General features: G+C 38.4%; 1 protein-coding gene across 1 annotated transcript; it reads right to left on the bottom strand.

Moving 5' to 3' along the window:
* Positions 1 to 1,927: 1,927 nt before the first annotated feature.
* On the bottom strand, positions 1,928 to 15,118 carry sgcb (sarcoglycan, beta (dystrophin-associated glycoprotein)). Its single transcript, XM_072252722.1, has 6 exons — positions 15,013 to 15,118; positions 12,614 to 12,820; positions 10,154 to 10,339; positions 8,706 to 8,897; positions 6,356 to 6,487; positions 1,928 to 5,844 (listed from the first exon to the last, which is right to left on the bottom strand). The coding sequence occupies exons 1-6, from the start codon at positions 15,025 to 15,027 to the stop codon at positions 5,641 to 5,643; spliced, it is 936 nt and encodes a 311-aa protein (XP_072108823.1). The 5' UTR covers positions 15,028 to 15,118; the 3' UTR covers positions 1,928 to 5,640.
* Positions 15,119 to 16,577: the final 1,459 nt, after the last annotated feature.

Genomic DNA, 16,577 nt, shown 5'->3' with positions numbered 1-16,577 from the left:
CCTGGGATGGAGGGACTGTCATACGTCGAAAGATTGGAGCAACTGGGCTTGTATACTCTGGAATTTAGAAGGCTGACAGGGTATCTTATTGAAACATATAAGATTATTAAGGGATTGGACACACTGGAGGCAGGAAGCATGTTCCCACTGATGGGTGAGTCCAGAACCAGAGGCCACAGTTTAAGAATAAGGGGTAGGCCATTTAGAACGGAATTGAGGAAAAATCTTTTCACCCAGAGAGTGGTGGATATATAGAATGCTCTGCCCCAGAAGGCTGTGGAGGCCAAGTCTCTGGATGCTTTCAAGAAAGAGATGGATAGAGCTCTTAAAGAATGCAGAATCAAAGGTTATGGGGATAAGGCAGGAACTGGATACTGATTGTGGATGATCAGCCATAATCACAGTGAATGGCGGTGCTGGCTCGAGGGGCCAAATGGCCTACTCCTGCACCTATTGTCTATTGACTTTCTACAGGGGCACAATTGAGAGCATCCTGACTGGCTGCATCACTGCCTGGTATGGGAACTGTATTTCCCTCAATCACAGGACTCTGCAGAGAGTGGTGCGGACAGTCCAGCACACCTGTGGATGTGAACTTCCCACTATTCAGGACATTTACAAAGACTGGTGTGTAGGAAGGGCCCGAAGGATCATTGGGGACCCAAGTCACTCCAATCACAAACTGTTCCAGCTGCTATCATCCGAGAAACAGCACCGCAGTATAAAAGCCAGGACCAACATGCTCCAGGACAGCTTCTTCCACCAGGCCATCAGACTGATTAACTTACAATGATACAATTTTATTTCTAAGCTATATTGACTGTTCTGTTGTCTATCTTATTGTACATACTATTTATTACAAATTACTATAATTTGCACATTGTACATTCAGAGATGCAACGTAAAGATTTTTACATCTCATATGAAGGATGTAAGAAATAACGTCAATTCAGTTCAATAATCTACAGTATTTCAAAATAGAGGAATTCTTGCAGCAAGTGTTGGTTGCATGAGGAACTCGAGCTCAAAGTTGATGACCTGGAATCTGAGTGCTGGAGGATCCTTGTGATAGAAAATTGTGTCTCTTCCCCTGATTAAGCTATGCCCAATTACAATTCTCTTCTCTTCCCCTATTGAATGGCTCTCTTTAACCATGGTGCCAAGGTTTGGTTGCTCATCCTTTCCACAGCCTTCACTCTCACTCTCAGAGGGAGCAACAATCTTAGACCTGTTGGGCATTTTGTCATTGACTATTTAATATCAAGGTTCTCTGTGTTGTGCCATTGTGAAAGAGATGTTAGTAAGAGAGAGAGAAAAAATCGCTTGTTGATAGTACTTGAATGTTAACATTTCAATGGCTACTTACGGTGCTGTGAGCAATAGCATTTGGATATTGAATGAACAGTTCTGGATTTTGCAATAGGTGCTGACTTGTACTGTTTTTATGTAATTGGTGAAATGTGGAAAGTGGTTAAATCTAGCATGTGTGTGGGGATGTGGGCTGGACTATTGGGGTTGATCTGTAGATGTACAAAATAGAGCAAGTTAAAATAACTGCTCTTGCACCTTAACATGTTCAAAAGAATCCTAGGTTTACCAGTACTCCAATCACAAAGTAACTTAGCTTCATTCTAAATGCAACGTTTTAATGATCTACTATTTCCTAATTGTAGTTCCAATCCTAGAATTTACGGATGCTGCCATTGAGAATTCCTCCAACAAACACATTTGCTCGCAGGTTTCTCTTGGCTACAACTGGTTGCAAAAAGAGGTCCATTCATCGACAACAATCACCTCAGCATATTTCAGGCCCAAGTAGTTTAGCACCTGACTGACAATTATTTAATACAACATTTTTCATCCAATACTTAAACTGCTTAGGCCTGTAGTTGAGGGTGCATTTAATTGTTTTAAGTTAGATTTGCCCAAGATCTCCCATCTCCCATCTCCTGATGTATTTTTGTTTCAACAAATTAAATTTTAATACAATCATGTTTAAGTATATGGGATTTTATTTCTTGTAAGCTCCAAGGCAATTCTTCAAATACAGGAGTTTATTCAGTGCTACATTTTTATGTAATTACAATGGCAGTTCTTTGACTTTAGAAGCTTAATACAATTGTAGTGTAAATTTATTTAGTTTTAAAAATTGAAAACATGAGAAATTCTGCAGCTGCTGGTAATTCATGCTGAAAGAATTCAGTAGGTCAGGCAGCAACTATAGATATAAACAAACAAATACATATTTTGGGCTGAGACCCTTCTTCGGGAAGGAGGATAGACAATGAAATGTGAAGCCAAATAGAAAAAGTAAAGGGTTGGAGAGGAAGAAATCTGATAGAGGAGAGAGGGTCATAGGAGAAAGGGAAGGAGGTGACCCACGGGGTGGTATAGGCCATTTAGAAATAAAGGGCAAGAGTGGGGAATATTGGGGGGGGGGGGGAAGAAAAATTTCCTTGCCCAAAGGAGACATAGATATTTATGCCATCAAGCTGGAAGCTACCTACACGGAGTACAAGGTTGGCCTCATTGTGGCACAATAGAAGGCCATGGACTGACATGTCAAAATGCGAATGAGAATCGGAATTAAAATGTTTGGCCACTGGGAAATTCCACTTTTGGTGAATGGAGCAGAGGTGCTTGACAAAGCAGTCCTCCAATTTATAACAGGTCTCACCAATGTAGAGGAGGCTGCACTGGGAGCACCAGACACAACAGATGATCCCAGCAGATTTGCAGGTGAAGTGTTGCCTCACCTGGAAGGACTGTTTGGGGTCCTGAATGGAGATGAGGGAAGAGATGAATGGACAGATGTAGCATGTTGGCCATTTGCAGGGATAAGTCCCTAGAGGGAGATTGGTAGGGAGGAACAAATGAGTGAATCACTGAGTGGGTGATCTGAGCAGAAAGCAGAAAAAGGGAGGATGTTTAAGATATGTTTGGTTGTCGGATCTCTTTGGAGATGGTGAAAGTTATGGAGAATGATGTGTTGAATGTGGAGGCTCAAGGGGTGTAAGTAGGGTGATCGCAGATGTTTGGGAAATGGAGATGTGGGTGAGGGCAGCATCAATGGTAGAAGAAGGGAAATCCCATTCTTTGAAGAAGGAGGACATCTCTGATGTCCTGGAAAGGAAAGCTACATCTCAGGAACAGATGCAGCTACGACAAAGGAACTGAGAAAAGAGAATAGCATTTTTACAAGAGACTGGGTGGGAAAAGATATAGTTAAGATAAATGTGGGAATTGATAGGTTTATAAAAGATGTTGTTCGATAGCTTGTCTCCAGAGAAATCGAGAAAGGGAAGGGAGGTGTCAGAAAATGGACCAAATGAATTCAAAGGCAGGGTTGAAAGTGGAGGCAAAGTCGGTGAAATTGTGGGTGCATGAAGCAGCATAATGCAGTCGTCAACATGACAGAGGGAGATTTAGGGAGCATTACAGAGGAAGGCTTGGAACATGGACTGTTCTACATAGCCAATGAAAAGGCAAGCATAGCTACAGCCCATGTGGGTGTCCATGTCCACCCCTAATTGTCTGGAGAAAATGGAAGGAGACAAAGGAAAAACTGGAGGGTGAGGACCAAAAGCAAGAGAAAAATCTGCAGATGCTGGAAATCTGAGCAACACACACAAAATGCTGCCTGGTCTACTGAGTTCCTCCAGCATTTTGTGTGTGTGTTGCGAGGGTGAGGACCAGTTCTGTCAGATGGAAAAGGGTGGTGGAGGGGAACTGGTTGGTTCTTTTATAGAGAAAAAAAGCAGAGCACCTTAAGGTACACTCAGTGGAGGATAGAAGTGTATATGGACCTGTTTTAAAAATCAAAATTTAAATATATATACCCTCTAAAATTTAGTCATTATTGAAACATTTTATGGATGATAAGAAGTAAATGATTTTTCCAAAATTGACTTCACACACAGCCACAAGGTCAGCTGATATGAATTAGTTCCATTAGAAGTTTGGATTTATTCATCATTTCCTTCATTCTTAAAACTGAAAATTCAATGTCATGCATTATATAGACTTCTAAAAAAAAACTAATAAATATGCCAAATGATACATTATTATTGCAAAACTAAAAGCTATCCAAAATAAATTTAATAACTGGATCAAACTTTTGATTAATTGAGCTGTAACAAACTATATGTCAGAACCTGGAGGTATTTAACAGCATTTAATGTCAATAATTAAATCTATTCCATCCTTTAGTTTTCCAAATAGCTCATACTTAAAAAGCAGCCCAAAAGAGAACACCAAAGAAGCTATATTATCATATCTCAATATGCTTTACATTTTGTTGATACATAATACTGAATAAGAATGATTTTAAACCAATAATCTAAGTAATACTGTCATATGATAAACAAGAAGCACAAAATAAAACTTATTTCTATTATTAATTTTTAAACAAGTAAAAATAACTAAGTGTTTTTGTTCGTAGCAAATATTTGCCACAGCTGGATATCTGGAAAAACTGCTGTATAATTAAATTCAGTTTACTGCACTGACAAAAAAAAGTTGTGAAATGCATGCAGGTCCAATTTTGTTAAACTGATCTCAAAGTTTTGGAGTATTCTAACTGTCCAATTTTATGCATTGGCCAAAACCAATGGGCAAGTTATCACTCAGCAGCATAGAGGCTTAAACAGAGTAAGGATCAAGCAATGCCTGACTTTGTACCCTTTAGCGAGTAACAACTAGATCTTATTCTTTATGTGACTGTACTATCATACATTTTGTTTTGGTTGTTTATACAAAAGTATGTTGTCTTTATACATCTTAATAAGATATCTCTTATGTAATTTGGAAAACAGAACAATGTCTCTATTATGATATGGGATATTTCCCAGCCTCTTTTCCACTATGTAAACCTACTTAGAGCCAAAAAGAACTGTGCTCCAGGTCTCCTACCTTACAAGTATTTATTCATTAGAATTAATCTGAATAACTTAACAAGTTCACATATCACTAGCCAAAGGCAACTCTAAATGTTGTAGTTCGACACTTGCAGCAATTTTTAAATTGTCCTCCAAACCAAAGTTGATAAAGCAAATCTAAGCCTGGCAAAGCTACACTGGAAAAACTATTCCTGCAGAATTTGTATATGAGGTTCTCTGAAGTAACCATTTTACCAACAGATTTTGATTTGTACTACTTTGTGACAATCTAACACATAGAAATAAAATGTCAAGTTTTCAACAGGAATTGTATAGCCCAGCTTTGATGACATTTGTTTCTATTTTTAAATCAATATAAATTGTTTCACTCATTTTATACATTCACTTTAATGCATATTGCTGAACTTGAATTGAAGTCTGACCTGGAAAACTAAACATTGTTATTAATAACATTTAAGCCCCTGACTAAGAGTGATCTTTTTTAATTCATTGAAAAGTCTTGTTGGCTAGTTCTATAGGATTGGAGTGGGAATAGAAATAGTTTACTCTTTAGTTTATTTCTTGGTACAAAGTGCCAGTCTGCTGAAAAATAACAGCTGACTTTTTTTTAGTGGAACATTTACCTATCACTATTCACAAAAGACAGTGTTATTATGAAGCAGATAGTGGTGATTGTTCTGCATTAAATTGATCTCTTTCATTTGAAACATTACAATAGTGCACTACTTGTAGATTGTAATCCTTATAGCACAACTCCGCAGGGGTTATCGGATGTTTGACAGCCTGTATTTCTGCTTTTCACCTGGATGCGGAAGAGTGTTCCATCTGCACACATGCAGAGTTTGTAGCGTTCCCAGCCATCATCCACAAGGAGCTCTCCATTTGATGAATTTGGAAGCCGTGATGTGTTGATCATCACAGTCCCATTAAGAATAATACTGTTTACCTAAATAAAGCGATAGTGCATCATTACATACGCATTTTGGAACATTAGGAATACAATGCCTACATTTCATTGGAAACTGAAAGTGAATTAGTAACTTAAATTTCTAAGTGTAAAGTTTTTGAGCAGCCTAAGCATAAAGCATTCAAAATTCAGATTCCTAGTTTCACTTTGTTAGTTTTCTCATTTTCATTTCCAGACATTTCAAATACCAAGCACTCCATTTAAAAGCAAAGGACTGTGTTCTAGTTTCTGAGAAGCCCACATAATTTTTGTTGTTTCTCCTCTCCACCAAGTCTCATCTACTGCAAACTCCACAGTAAAATACTGGGAATTATATTAAATATCTAACATCAGATGTGTAAATAACATTCACATTTTGCAATACATACTACACTTTAAATGCTTTTGAAAATTTATTCTGCACAAATTGTAAAATGAGAATAATTTGAACGATTGTCTACTTAAAAACAAATTAAAATTCATAAATGCTACCAACAATCTCTGCACTTACTGCCTTGAGTTCCATATTATCCTTCATTCGGAATTCAATGGTTTTGCCCATGATGAAGACTCCTTCATTTCCACGCACAATCACATGGCCACCAGAATGAATATGGAGATCTGTGGTATGGTTGCTTGTTATCTAGAAAGAACAGTTTAAATATTTCAAATTAAATTGATTAAGGTAAGATTGGTATTATTTGTCACATGTACATCAAAGCATATAGTGAAATGCATCATTTTGTGCCAACAACCAACACAATCCAACGGTTGTGCTGGGGACAGCATGCAAGTGTTACCTGCGCTGGTGCCAGTGCAGCATGCCCACAGCCTCCTCACTCTAATCTATACATCTCTGGAATGTGGGAGGAAACTGGAGCACTCAGAGGAAATCCACACAGTCATGGTAAGAAAGTACAAACTCCTTACATATAGTATTGGGATTGAACCCTGATTGGTGCTGTAGAGCAATTACTCTAACTGCTATGTTATCTTGCTGCTCTTTTTTTAAATATTTTATACAAATGCCGGCATATTAAACACATTTAGTTCCCGTGGAAATTAGGATCTACTCCTGGTACCAGCTTATGAAATGTTGTATGGCAAAAAAAAGTTATGCCGTTGTAAGAACAAGGATATACTTAAACCTATTTCTGAAAAAAGTGGCTATAGAGTTAGTAGATATTTTTCCTCTGTTCTGAAATCCCATAAAAGAGTATGCATAAATATATTCATAAATGTGATACCCATAGACACCACATGGCAATTGGCATTCATGAGCCAAGTTAAAATAAAGCATGCATACTTATCTATATTTACACAAGCCAAATGACCATCACCGCAACGGATGTTTGCAAACACAGACAATGAATTACAGGAAAGTGAAAAACAAGTATTTGGACAAAATTAGATCAACATTAGATTTCATAGGTGGAATGCAAACTGATTCTTTATCAAGAACAAATATTTACTTATCTATATGGAAAGAGCGGCATTAGAAGAAAAAAATCAATGAAGCTCAGAACCTGGCACAATGTATTTCTAATTGTACTCCATGATTTCATTAGTTAAAAAGTTTTACAGAGCTAACAGAAGTTACTAAGATTGGAAGAGAGTTGAAAGTTGAGACTACAGTTTAGGAAAGATGCCATACTTAAGCTATTTTTAAAAATATGATTAACACTTGGATACAAGATGTCTATACTATTTACATTGTACTAATTTTTCACACAGCTTAATTTCTTAAGTGCATATTACTTAAAAATTACACTCACAATTCATGGTTTACACTTAAGTAAATGTTTCAACGAATATTTCAAGATGCACAAGCTCTATTTTAATTATGATTAATTTACTAAAGAGAGCTTGAAAATATGACTCCCTAGGAAAATTAATGCAACTTCCATCGTTCTGAATAGCAAAGTGATTCATATTTTTTTATTGATGCATAGAGTTTAACAAATATTTAATATTGGGTATATATCATAATGATAACAGCATCTAGCCTCAAATTCTACTGGAGCAACAGAACTGTTCTTTCACAGAGGGATCAACTTTATCTTCTGTTCTACTAATAAGCTTACTTGAAAAAAATACATTTTTAAGGGAGGCAGAACTTGAGTATCAACCTGGAGGAGACAATGACAAATAGGTCATGGCAAATGGGATGTGGCCAGTGTCTTATGCACAATACCAAGTGGAAGTGGGCACGGGCACCATTTGTACCAGGAAGGCAACAGGGTCATTAGCTCAGTAAAGGATTGCGGACTTGTTGAAACAGTGGAAAGCAGTAGCTGAGGTAACTGGAATTAGGAGAATGGGTCCATGGATAAAGGCAAGGGCATCGCAGACTTTGGCTGGATGAAAACGTGATTTCGCTGAAGATTAGCTATGGGACAATTCAGCTGAGTAGAATGCAATTCTGTTTCACATAGAGATTGTTACACATACATCGTGTTCACAGATGCAGAAGGTTGAACTACTGGTTATGGAGTTCAAACAGCAGTAGATTTTCAATGACGTACGGCATCTGTGAGGCTCAGAAATTAATGGGTAACATATTTATTGATGTGATCATACCAAAGGTTAAGGGTATGCAGATGAGGAGTAGCAGGGTTGGATTGGGTGTCTGCCAATCAATAGGAGGACCAAAATTAGAGATGCAAAGCATGATGATCACTGGGACTTCATTCTACATACAGACTGAACATATCAATCAAGCGATAACAAGGTTGAGGATGAATTCCAGAACAAAACAGGCAAGATTACTCCTGACATACATTCAGGGCTGAAAAAATGCTCTTTGATCAAATTTATGGGCTGGTTATCTTTAAAACGAAGAATAAAAGATGAACACTAACCCTTTCTGTGGATGCCTTCAATACATTTAGTGTCTTCACACCTTTGGGTAAATGAAATTCGTGAGTATCATAGTCAGTGCTGAACACAGTTTTCTGGGTCCGGGGATCAACAAAAGACATGCCAATATCACTCGTAATTGAGGTTTTGTCCTTCTCTACACTAAGTCTGGTTGTTCCCTGCTGAAACACCACCTAAATGAGCACAGAAACAGAAGTTAATAATGCTTCATATTCATTAAGCAAACCAAGCACTGCATAGGAAGTCAGACAATTTGTCACATTAAGTTACCAAATCACTACTTCGGTTGAAATAAAAAGGCTATTCTTAGGACAGGATTTATAGGCATTGGCTTACAAGTTTTCAATTACATCTGTCCACAGTTGAGAGAGGCAGCACAAGCTGAAATCACCCCAGCTTGTTACTCTTCACACTACAAAATTTACTCCAGGACTACCAGAAAATAAAGGTGCTGACCACTATCTTTCTCTCCACTCTCCTTCCTGTGATATGAAATGGCACCTGAAACAAAGTTTTTAAAAAGGACGAAAATGTACATTCTGAACTACAAAATGAAATATTGCATTGTAATCATTTAGTTTTTACAATATTGATGGCATAGTAGTTTTGAATCTTTAACTACTTCTTCCAGAATGTACCAAATACCTTCACTATTTTCATAGAAAACCCTGAATTTTTTGTACCAATACACTTTTTAAAATAGCATACTCTACACATCTACTGTAATTAATATTTAGATAAAAACTGTCACATATCACACATTAATAGTGTACTTATTTGTTACCTCTTAGAGACTGCGATCAGTGATGTGATTTAAATACGTTGGTTTTGTTGACCATAACTCTGCATGGTTGGAAATATTCTGGAATAAATTACTTTTATTTAATAATAAAATTGAATAATAAAAGAGCCCCCAGCCCTTCGAGCCGTGCTGCCCAGCAACTCCCAATTCAACCCTTGCCTAATCACTAGACAATTTACAATGACCAATTAGCCTACCAACCAGGACATCTTTGCAGTGTGGGAGGAAACTGGAGCTCCCGGAGGAAACCATCACGATCACGGGAGACTCCTCACAGACAGTGGCAGGAAATGAACCTGGGCTGCTGGTACTGTAGAGTGTTGTGCTAACCACTACTCTACCATACCGCCTCATGGTAATTGTCCAAACAAATGAACTTCACAGTAGTCCAGCAAAGTGAGAGTGTAACTGTTACTATTTCTCAAGATTGCTGGTCATTTCCATGCGTATTTTCAGAACATACAGCAAGACAAATGCACAGGCCAGTACTTTATTGATTCAGGAGTATGCTCACTCTCCATACCAAGCTTAGGCTTTTGATAGCCTCGGTGGTTTTCTAATCTCTATTATTTTGTTTATGCTTCACTGTATTTATAACCATGGAATATATAAAAAAAATCAGCTTACTGGTTGATTGTTGCCAGTGATCAACAAGTCTTCATCTCTTCTTCCTCCCACTGTGCTCTTGTGCATTGGATACACGACTCCCATGTCAGACTCCTGTTTGAATCGTAACAAGCCTTCTTCATGGAATTCCATACTATCACAGCCATTGGGGCCAATTCGAATTACAGCCCAGATAACAAGTGTAATCTGAAATAGTAATAGTCACACTAGCTTTGTGTCCCATTGTTAAAATAGAGCAAAGCAATATACTTTAGTAAGAAGTAAGAAAAATAATTGTTAAATAGTGCATTTCAACCAGATTTACTTTTAAACAATTTTAAAGTTAACACTATATATATATATATAATTTATAGTTTTATTTTATGGATTACACTGTACTGCTATCACTAAACAACAAACTTAACATACTGTATCCCAGTGATATGAAACTTGATTCTGATTCCTTAAAGACGGAAAAACAGAGAAAATATCTCGGGCTCAAAATCGCTATAATGATCTTCAGGTGTGGAGCAAGTTTAACGGACAAAGGAAAGGAAAGGCAAACAAGAGAAGGAAACATGAAGGATGATCATTTTATTCTTTCCTTCTTGTTCTTCTTTCTTCCTTGTGTCTCCCTCCAGTGCAGAAAAGACTGTCCAAAATATTTCTCTAACAGATATTTACCTACTAACGATTTGACTGAAATCAATCTCCTCACTGAACATCAGTAAAACTAAAGAGCTGATTGTTGACCTCAGGAAGGGGAAGGAAGGCAAGCATGTGCCACTCTACACTGGAGGCGAGCATGTGTCAATCCACACTGGGTGATTGAGGGGAGAGTGTGTCAGCAGCTTTAAATTCCTGGGCGTTAACATATTGGATGATCTGCCCTGGGCCCAGCACATAGATACATACACACATGGAAGCACTCCAGCACATTTACTTTCTTGGGTAGTTAAGGAGGTTCAGCTTAATGTACATGTACATATGACAATAAACTTAACTTTGACCAAATCATACCAGGATTCTATCCCATAAAGAACACAAATATATTAACAAAGGGCACTGTACCTCAGATTGCACAATAACATCATGTCTTATTTGAAAGACAAAAATAGAACAACACAAGTAAGGAATTTAGTGTTATGAAAAACCTTCACTCAGTGACCACTTTATTAGGTACCTCCTGGACATAATAAAATGGATATGGAGTATGTTAGTGCTCTTCAGCTGCAGTATCCCATCCACTTCAAGGTTCAACATGTTGTTCGTTCAGAGATGTTCTTCTACGCACTACCATTGTAACACATGGTTATTTGTGTTATTGTTGCCTTCCTGTCAGCTTGAACCAGTCTGGCCATTCTGCTCTGACCTCTCTCAGTAGCACAGTGCTTTAGCCCACAAGAACTGACACTCACTGATTTTTTTTTGTTTTTCACACCATTCTCTGTAAACTCCAGAGACTGTTGTGCATTAAAATCCCAGGAGATCAGCAGTTTCTGAGAAACTCAAACCACCCTCTCTGGCACTAATAATCATTCCATGGTCCAAGTCATTCAGATCACATTTCTTCCACATTCTGATGTTTGGTCTGAACAACTAACCCTCTTGATCATGTTTGCAAGCCATTACTTATTGAGTTGCTGCCACATGATCAACTGACTAGATATTTGAATTAACCAGATGTATAGGTATACATAATAAAGTGGCCACTGAATATATGTAGTTTTAAGTAATTAAAAATATCCAATACAAAAAATAAAGCAAAGACAAAATGAGAGGATAAAAATTAAACATAAGCTACACTAAATACTGTACATTTGTAACATAGACAATGCAATAAATTTTAGTGTGAGACACATGAACCTGCTGTATCTAACCAAAATTTGGAACTTAGAATGCAAGCAGCAGAGTAGCCATCGCTTGCAAATAAAAACAATATGTACATGTACTCAAATTTACTTTATTGCAATAACCAATATTTTGGTGCTCTTCACAACACGAAGTTCAAAATCACTACATCGACAAGAAGTTGCAGATTTTCTAACATTTAATGGAAGCGCTACAAAGTTAACACTTTTAGATGTGAGGCTCAGATTTTATGTTGTGGAGCAGAGAAACAGGCTCTTGGGTGAACCAAATCCACAGTGACCATCAAGCACTCATTTTTATACTAATTCTACCCCTAATCCACTTTATTCTTTCCACATTCCCATCATCGGAACACTAAGGCCAATTTACAGTGGCCATTTAATCTATTAACTGGCACATCTCAGGAATATGGAAGGGAACCAGAAGAGCTGAAGGAAAGCAACACAATGACAAGTGTAAACTCTGCAAAGGCAGTACCCGAGGTTAAGATTTTGACACTGAGCAGCAGCAGCTCAATGTTGACTCAGGGCAATTTGAAAATTATTTAAAATCTTATATTGATATTAAATGTAATTGGTTGTCAAACTATTGCCACAACAGAATACTTACAATTAAATTAATCACTGCCAGGATAAACATAAGAGCAATTACACAAATTGCCAGATTACCCTTACGACCCCGTAACCCTGTCCTGTGCAGTCTTTCTTCATCAATGGGAACATATCCAGCCTTGAAATTGCTGTTGTGCTCCTTATTTATATTTCTACGGTCAACTGCTTTCTCATGCATGGAGCGACGGACAGGACCATTTGAACTCTGGATTAAACAACACGCAAGAAAAATAATACCCAATGTTAACATAACAAATAACATATGATTGTTTTAGACTGTTATTCATTAAAAATAAATGGTTTCCTCTGAATTAACTTACACCCTTTACTGAATACATCAACTGAAAATATCCTAAATTGAAACTTATAGATAAATACTGTATTTGTAAATGGTCTTTGCCAGTATCAGTCTGTGTACTTTCATTCCAAGAGTTAAATAAATAAATTTACCACCCCAATATAAAGAACAGGCGAAAGAAAACAATATCTTTTGAACTGACGAGACAAATATTTATGAACAAAGTTTTTTAAATTTCTTGTAATTTAAAACTACCAGAGAATAAAAGTGAGCACGGGATATAATTCATTGTATGCAAATGGCTTAGACAGGATGCAGCTTTACCGTAAGAAAATGTGCACCACTCACATTTTTTTAAAGTAGCTATATTTCAAAAACAATTCTACAATTATTCCAATAGCTACTATATACACAACAGGAGGGGATTCCAGATTAATCACCATTCACACCATGAGCTAACAACATTCTATTCTTGCATATGGCATCTCTCCCAAAATGGTTAGCAAGTTGACATTCAATTTGACTGCATTCTCCTTTTCTGGTTCTTTTTCAATCACAAGAGCAGTGATGTTTCACACTATTTCTCACATGCCATACTTGGAGGGTAGAAGTTAGAAAATCAAAGTGTGAAAGAAAAATAATCAGCTACAGGCTTATCTTCTTTTTTAAACCATAGAACTATGCAGTGCTGTAGTCCACCCTGAACCAGACTTAACAACAGCCAATCCAAATTTGACCCAAGAACTCACAATTACCTGATACCAAGCTATCAGTTTGGTACAAGTAGACAAGCTCTACAAAAATATAATACACTGAGAACAGGAACTGCTTCCTATGTTCCCTGCATTCTCCTGGCTATTTCCAGGCAGTATGTCCTATCATCTTCCATAGCACTGAATGCATTCATCTATTAAAAGCTGCCCCTGCCCCATTTGAGCCGAGTCCAAGGAATTACATTTATTTCTTTTTAATGTCCAACCTGACCCATTAGACTTTTGTGGGCTAGCCATACTCTAGAGCACAGAGCAGTTCAGGCGAATTGGCTCCAACCTCCTGAAAACTTGTATGAAATCCAATCATTCCTAAATCATTCATCAACGAATTCCTTGATAAACATTACAAGTCAATTTTTGACAAAACAACCATTCTAGGCTTATTTAGTGCGCAAGTCTGGCATTACGTCACCAGCAGTTTCCAACCTTTTCTGACATCCCACTGTTGAGACATCATCAGCACTATCTCAGGAGGTCATCGCAATCATTAAATACACCTCCATATTAATTAATGCAGAGCCACAGAAGAAGCCATTTCCAAAAATAGTGACCTGGCAGGAAAATAATAATATTGTGTATAATGGCAGCATACCTATCTCTAAACCCCGTTAGGGAAAAGACTACAGCAGGACCACACTACCATGAAATCCAGAATTTCCTAGTGGAAGGGAGGTCCATCCCCAAGCTTATACCATCTCAGCAAGACTTACAACAAGTACAGAAACCCCAGGATCTACAAAGACTTGTTTTACAGGGTCAGAATGCAAATTTGGTTCATGATCTTAAAATGAAAGATTATCCATCAAAACGTGCATGCACTTGTACGCTGTCTTCCTGATTACCACTAAGAAGCAAAAGAGTCAAGCAAATGTTCTTCTTTAACATCACTGATGACATTGATACGGGGAATAAGAACAAAGCAGGTGGAATTACAGAATCATAACAGTATAGGAGATGATTTAGCCCACCATGTTTGTAACAAAAATAGGCCATTTAGTCCGTCAAACCTCTACCAGCATCTTGCAGAGCAATTCGGTTAGTTCCACTACCCTGTTCTTTGCAGAGTACTTTTACTTAAAAGAATCTTCATATATTATGACTTTCAGCAGCGAATTTGATTACTGGATTTTAGAACAACTTACTGCCTATGCATTCCTAATCACAACCTCTCCTGTCAAAACAAATCCTTTCTTCCAATCCACTATAATACATTACGATGAAACTGTACTTGCAGAAGGATTATTCAGAAGATCACCCACTCTCAACGCTGCCCTCTCCCTCCTCAGTTCCCCTTCCAATACCACTCCAGCCCCTCTCTTCCCGCACCTGCTCGGTCGCCATCTTGTTCCATCGCGCCGCCCCGCCCCCCGCACCCGGCCTGTGCCATCAGCAGCCGCCGCCGGGGGGAGTCCGGACGCCTGGACCTGGGGAGGGGGAGGTCGGACTGTGATCTCCGGAGTTCTGCTCACGAACGGCGTGGAAGCCTGCTGTAGCCAATCTCGGTAAAAAATAAAGGAATATTTCGACTATTCTGCTTTAGTCACCCCATCATGTTCAATGAGTATTTGCAATACTCATGTTTTGTGGAATTTGAGGTTGTTAGTGACTCTCATGCAGAGCAGACAGAACTGGGTGCGGTGGGGTCGAGTCGGGTGTTTGATTTCCGAGACCGTACCTATCTCACGGCGCCTCTGCAGAGCTGTTAAATGTTCCCGATGCAGGTTCTCAAAAATAGTTTTGTTATCACTGACTTATATGACGTGAGATTTGTTGTTTTGTAGGAGCATTAGAGCGCAAAGACTACACAAAAAGTATAAACTACATCACAAATAATAACAAACAAAAGGAGTAACGAGGCAGGGTCGTGGACCGTTCAGAAGTCCGAGGCGTTCTGGCTGCTCATTCTCAATTTTAAGTAGTCCTGGGCCAAAGATTCGCGGGAGTACATTGCGCTTTCAACACCTCCTCGACTCTTTCCCTCTGTCTGTATCTTGTTTTACGGCGGTTGGCATCCAGCTTAATGGCGCATTACCGCCACCCTCTGCTCCAGAATGTGCACTAGACATACATTCTAAATCCCTTCACCCAATCACACACACACACACAAACCGACACTTCACCCTCCCATCTTTGACCATCCTAGTATCCTATTCCTGTTTATTCGTCATATTCTATAAAAAAACCCTGTACCCCTTAAAAACGCTAAAGATACCTGGACTTGTGCTCTCTCACCCATGCCCAGCAACCCTTTTAATGTGAATTCCTGCATCCCCAACTCCCTTAATTTATTTCTCATCATCTCTCCCTGTATCCCATACTTCCTGCAACACAAAACTACATGTTCTACTGACTCCTCTTCCTGACATTCCTCACACAATCCTGTCTGGTGTTTCCCTATCATTTTCAATGTTTTGTTTAATGCACAATGCCCCAGCCTTAACCTAGTCCACACAATTTCCTCTCTTCTGTTTCCATTACCTACCCTAGTAACTGCAACACTGTTTTGTATTTGATATAAATACCTCTCTTTCCCCTCCCTGTCCCATCTTTCTTGCCACATTCGGTTGACTTTTTCCCAGATTACACACTTAACCTCTGCTTTACTGATACTAATGTGCATTTCCATATTTTCTTTCTTTAATGCCCTCTTTGCCAACTCATCCACCCTCTCATTCCCCTTCACCCCTACATGTGCTGGAACCCATAGAAATTTTACCTGACCTCCCTGATTTGCAATTCTTGTAACTAACTGAAGGACTTCATAAAGTACATCTTGCCGACTGTTTGTGTGAAAAGACCTTAAACTTGCTAGAACTGAGGATGAATCTGAACATATCAATGCTTTGACTTGTCTGGCTTTCTGCACCCATTGCAACGCAACCAACACTGCC

Source organism: Mobula birostris, chromosome 3, assembly GCF_030028105.1.
Source record: "Mobula birostris isolate sMobBir1 chromosome 3, sMobBir1.hap1, whole genome shotgun sequence".
In the NCBI taxonomy this organism is placed as follows: domain Eukaryota; kingdom Metazoa; phylum Chordata; class Chondrichthyes; order Myliobatiformes; family Myliobatidae; genus Mobula; species Mobula birostris.
This window is presented reverse-complemented; position numbering and strand designations above follow the sequence as displayed.

What these genes read in the sequence shown, in the direction of transcription:
- sgcb (XM_072252722.1), bottom strand. An exon ending in TGGCAGTGATTAATTTAATT is followed by an intron (nt 10,340 to 12,613) that starts GTAAGTATTCTG and finishes TTACTATTTCAG; the next exon opens with ATTACACTTGTTATCTGGGC. An exon ending in TGAAGGCATCCACAGAAAGG is followed by an intron (nt 6,488 to 8,705) that starts GTTAGTGTTCAT and finishes TGTTCTTTCTAG; the next exon opens with ATAACAAGCAACCATACCAC.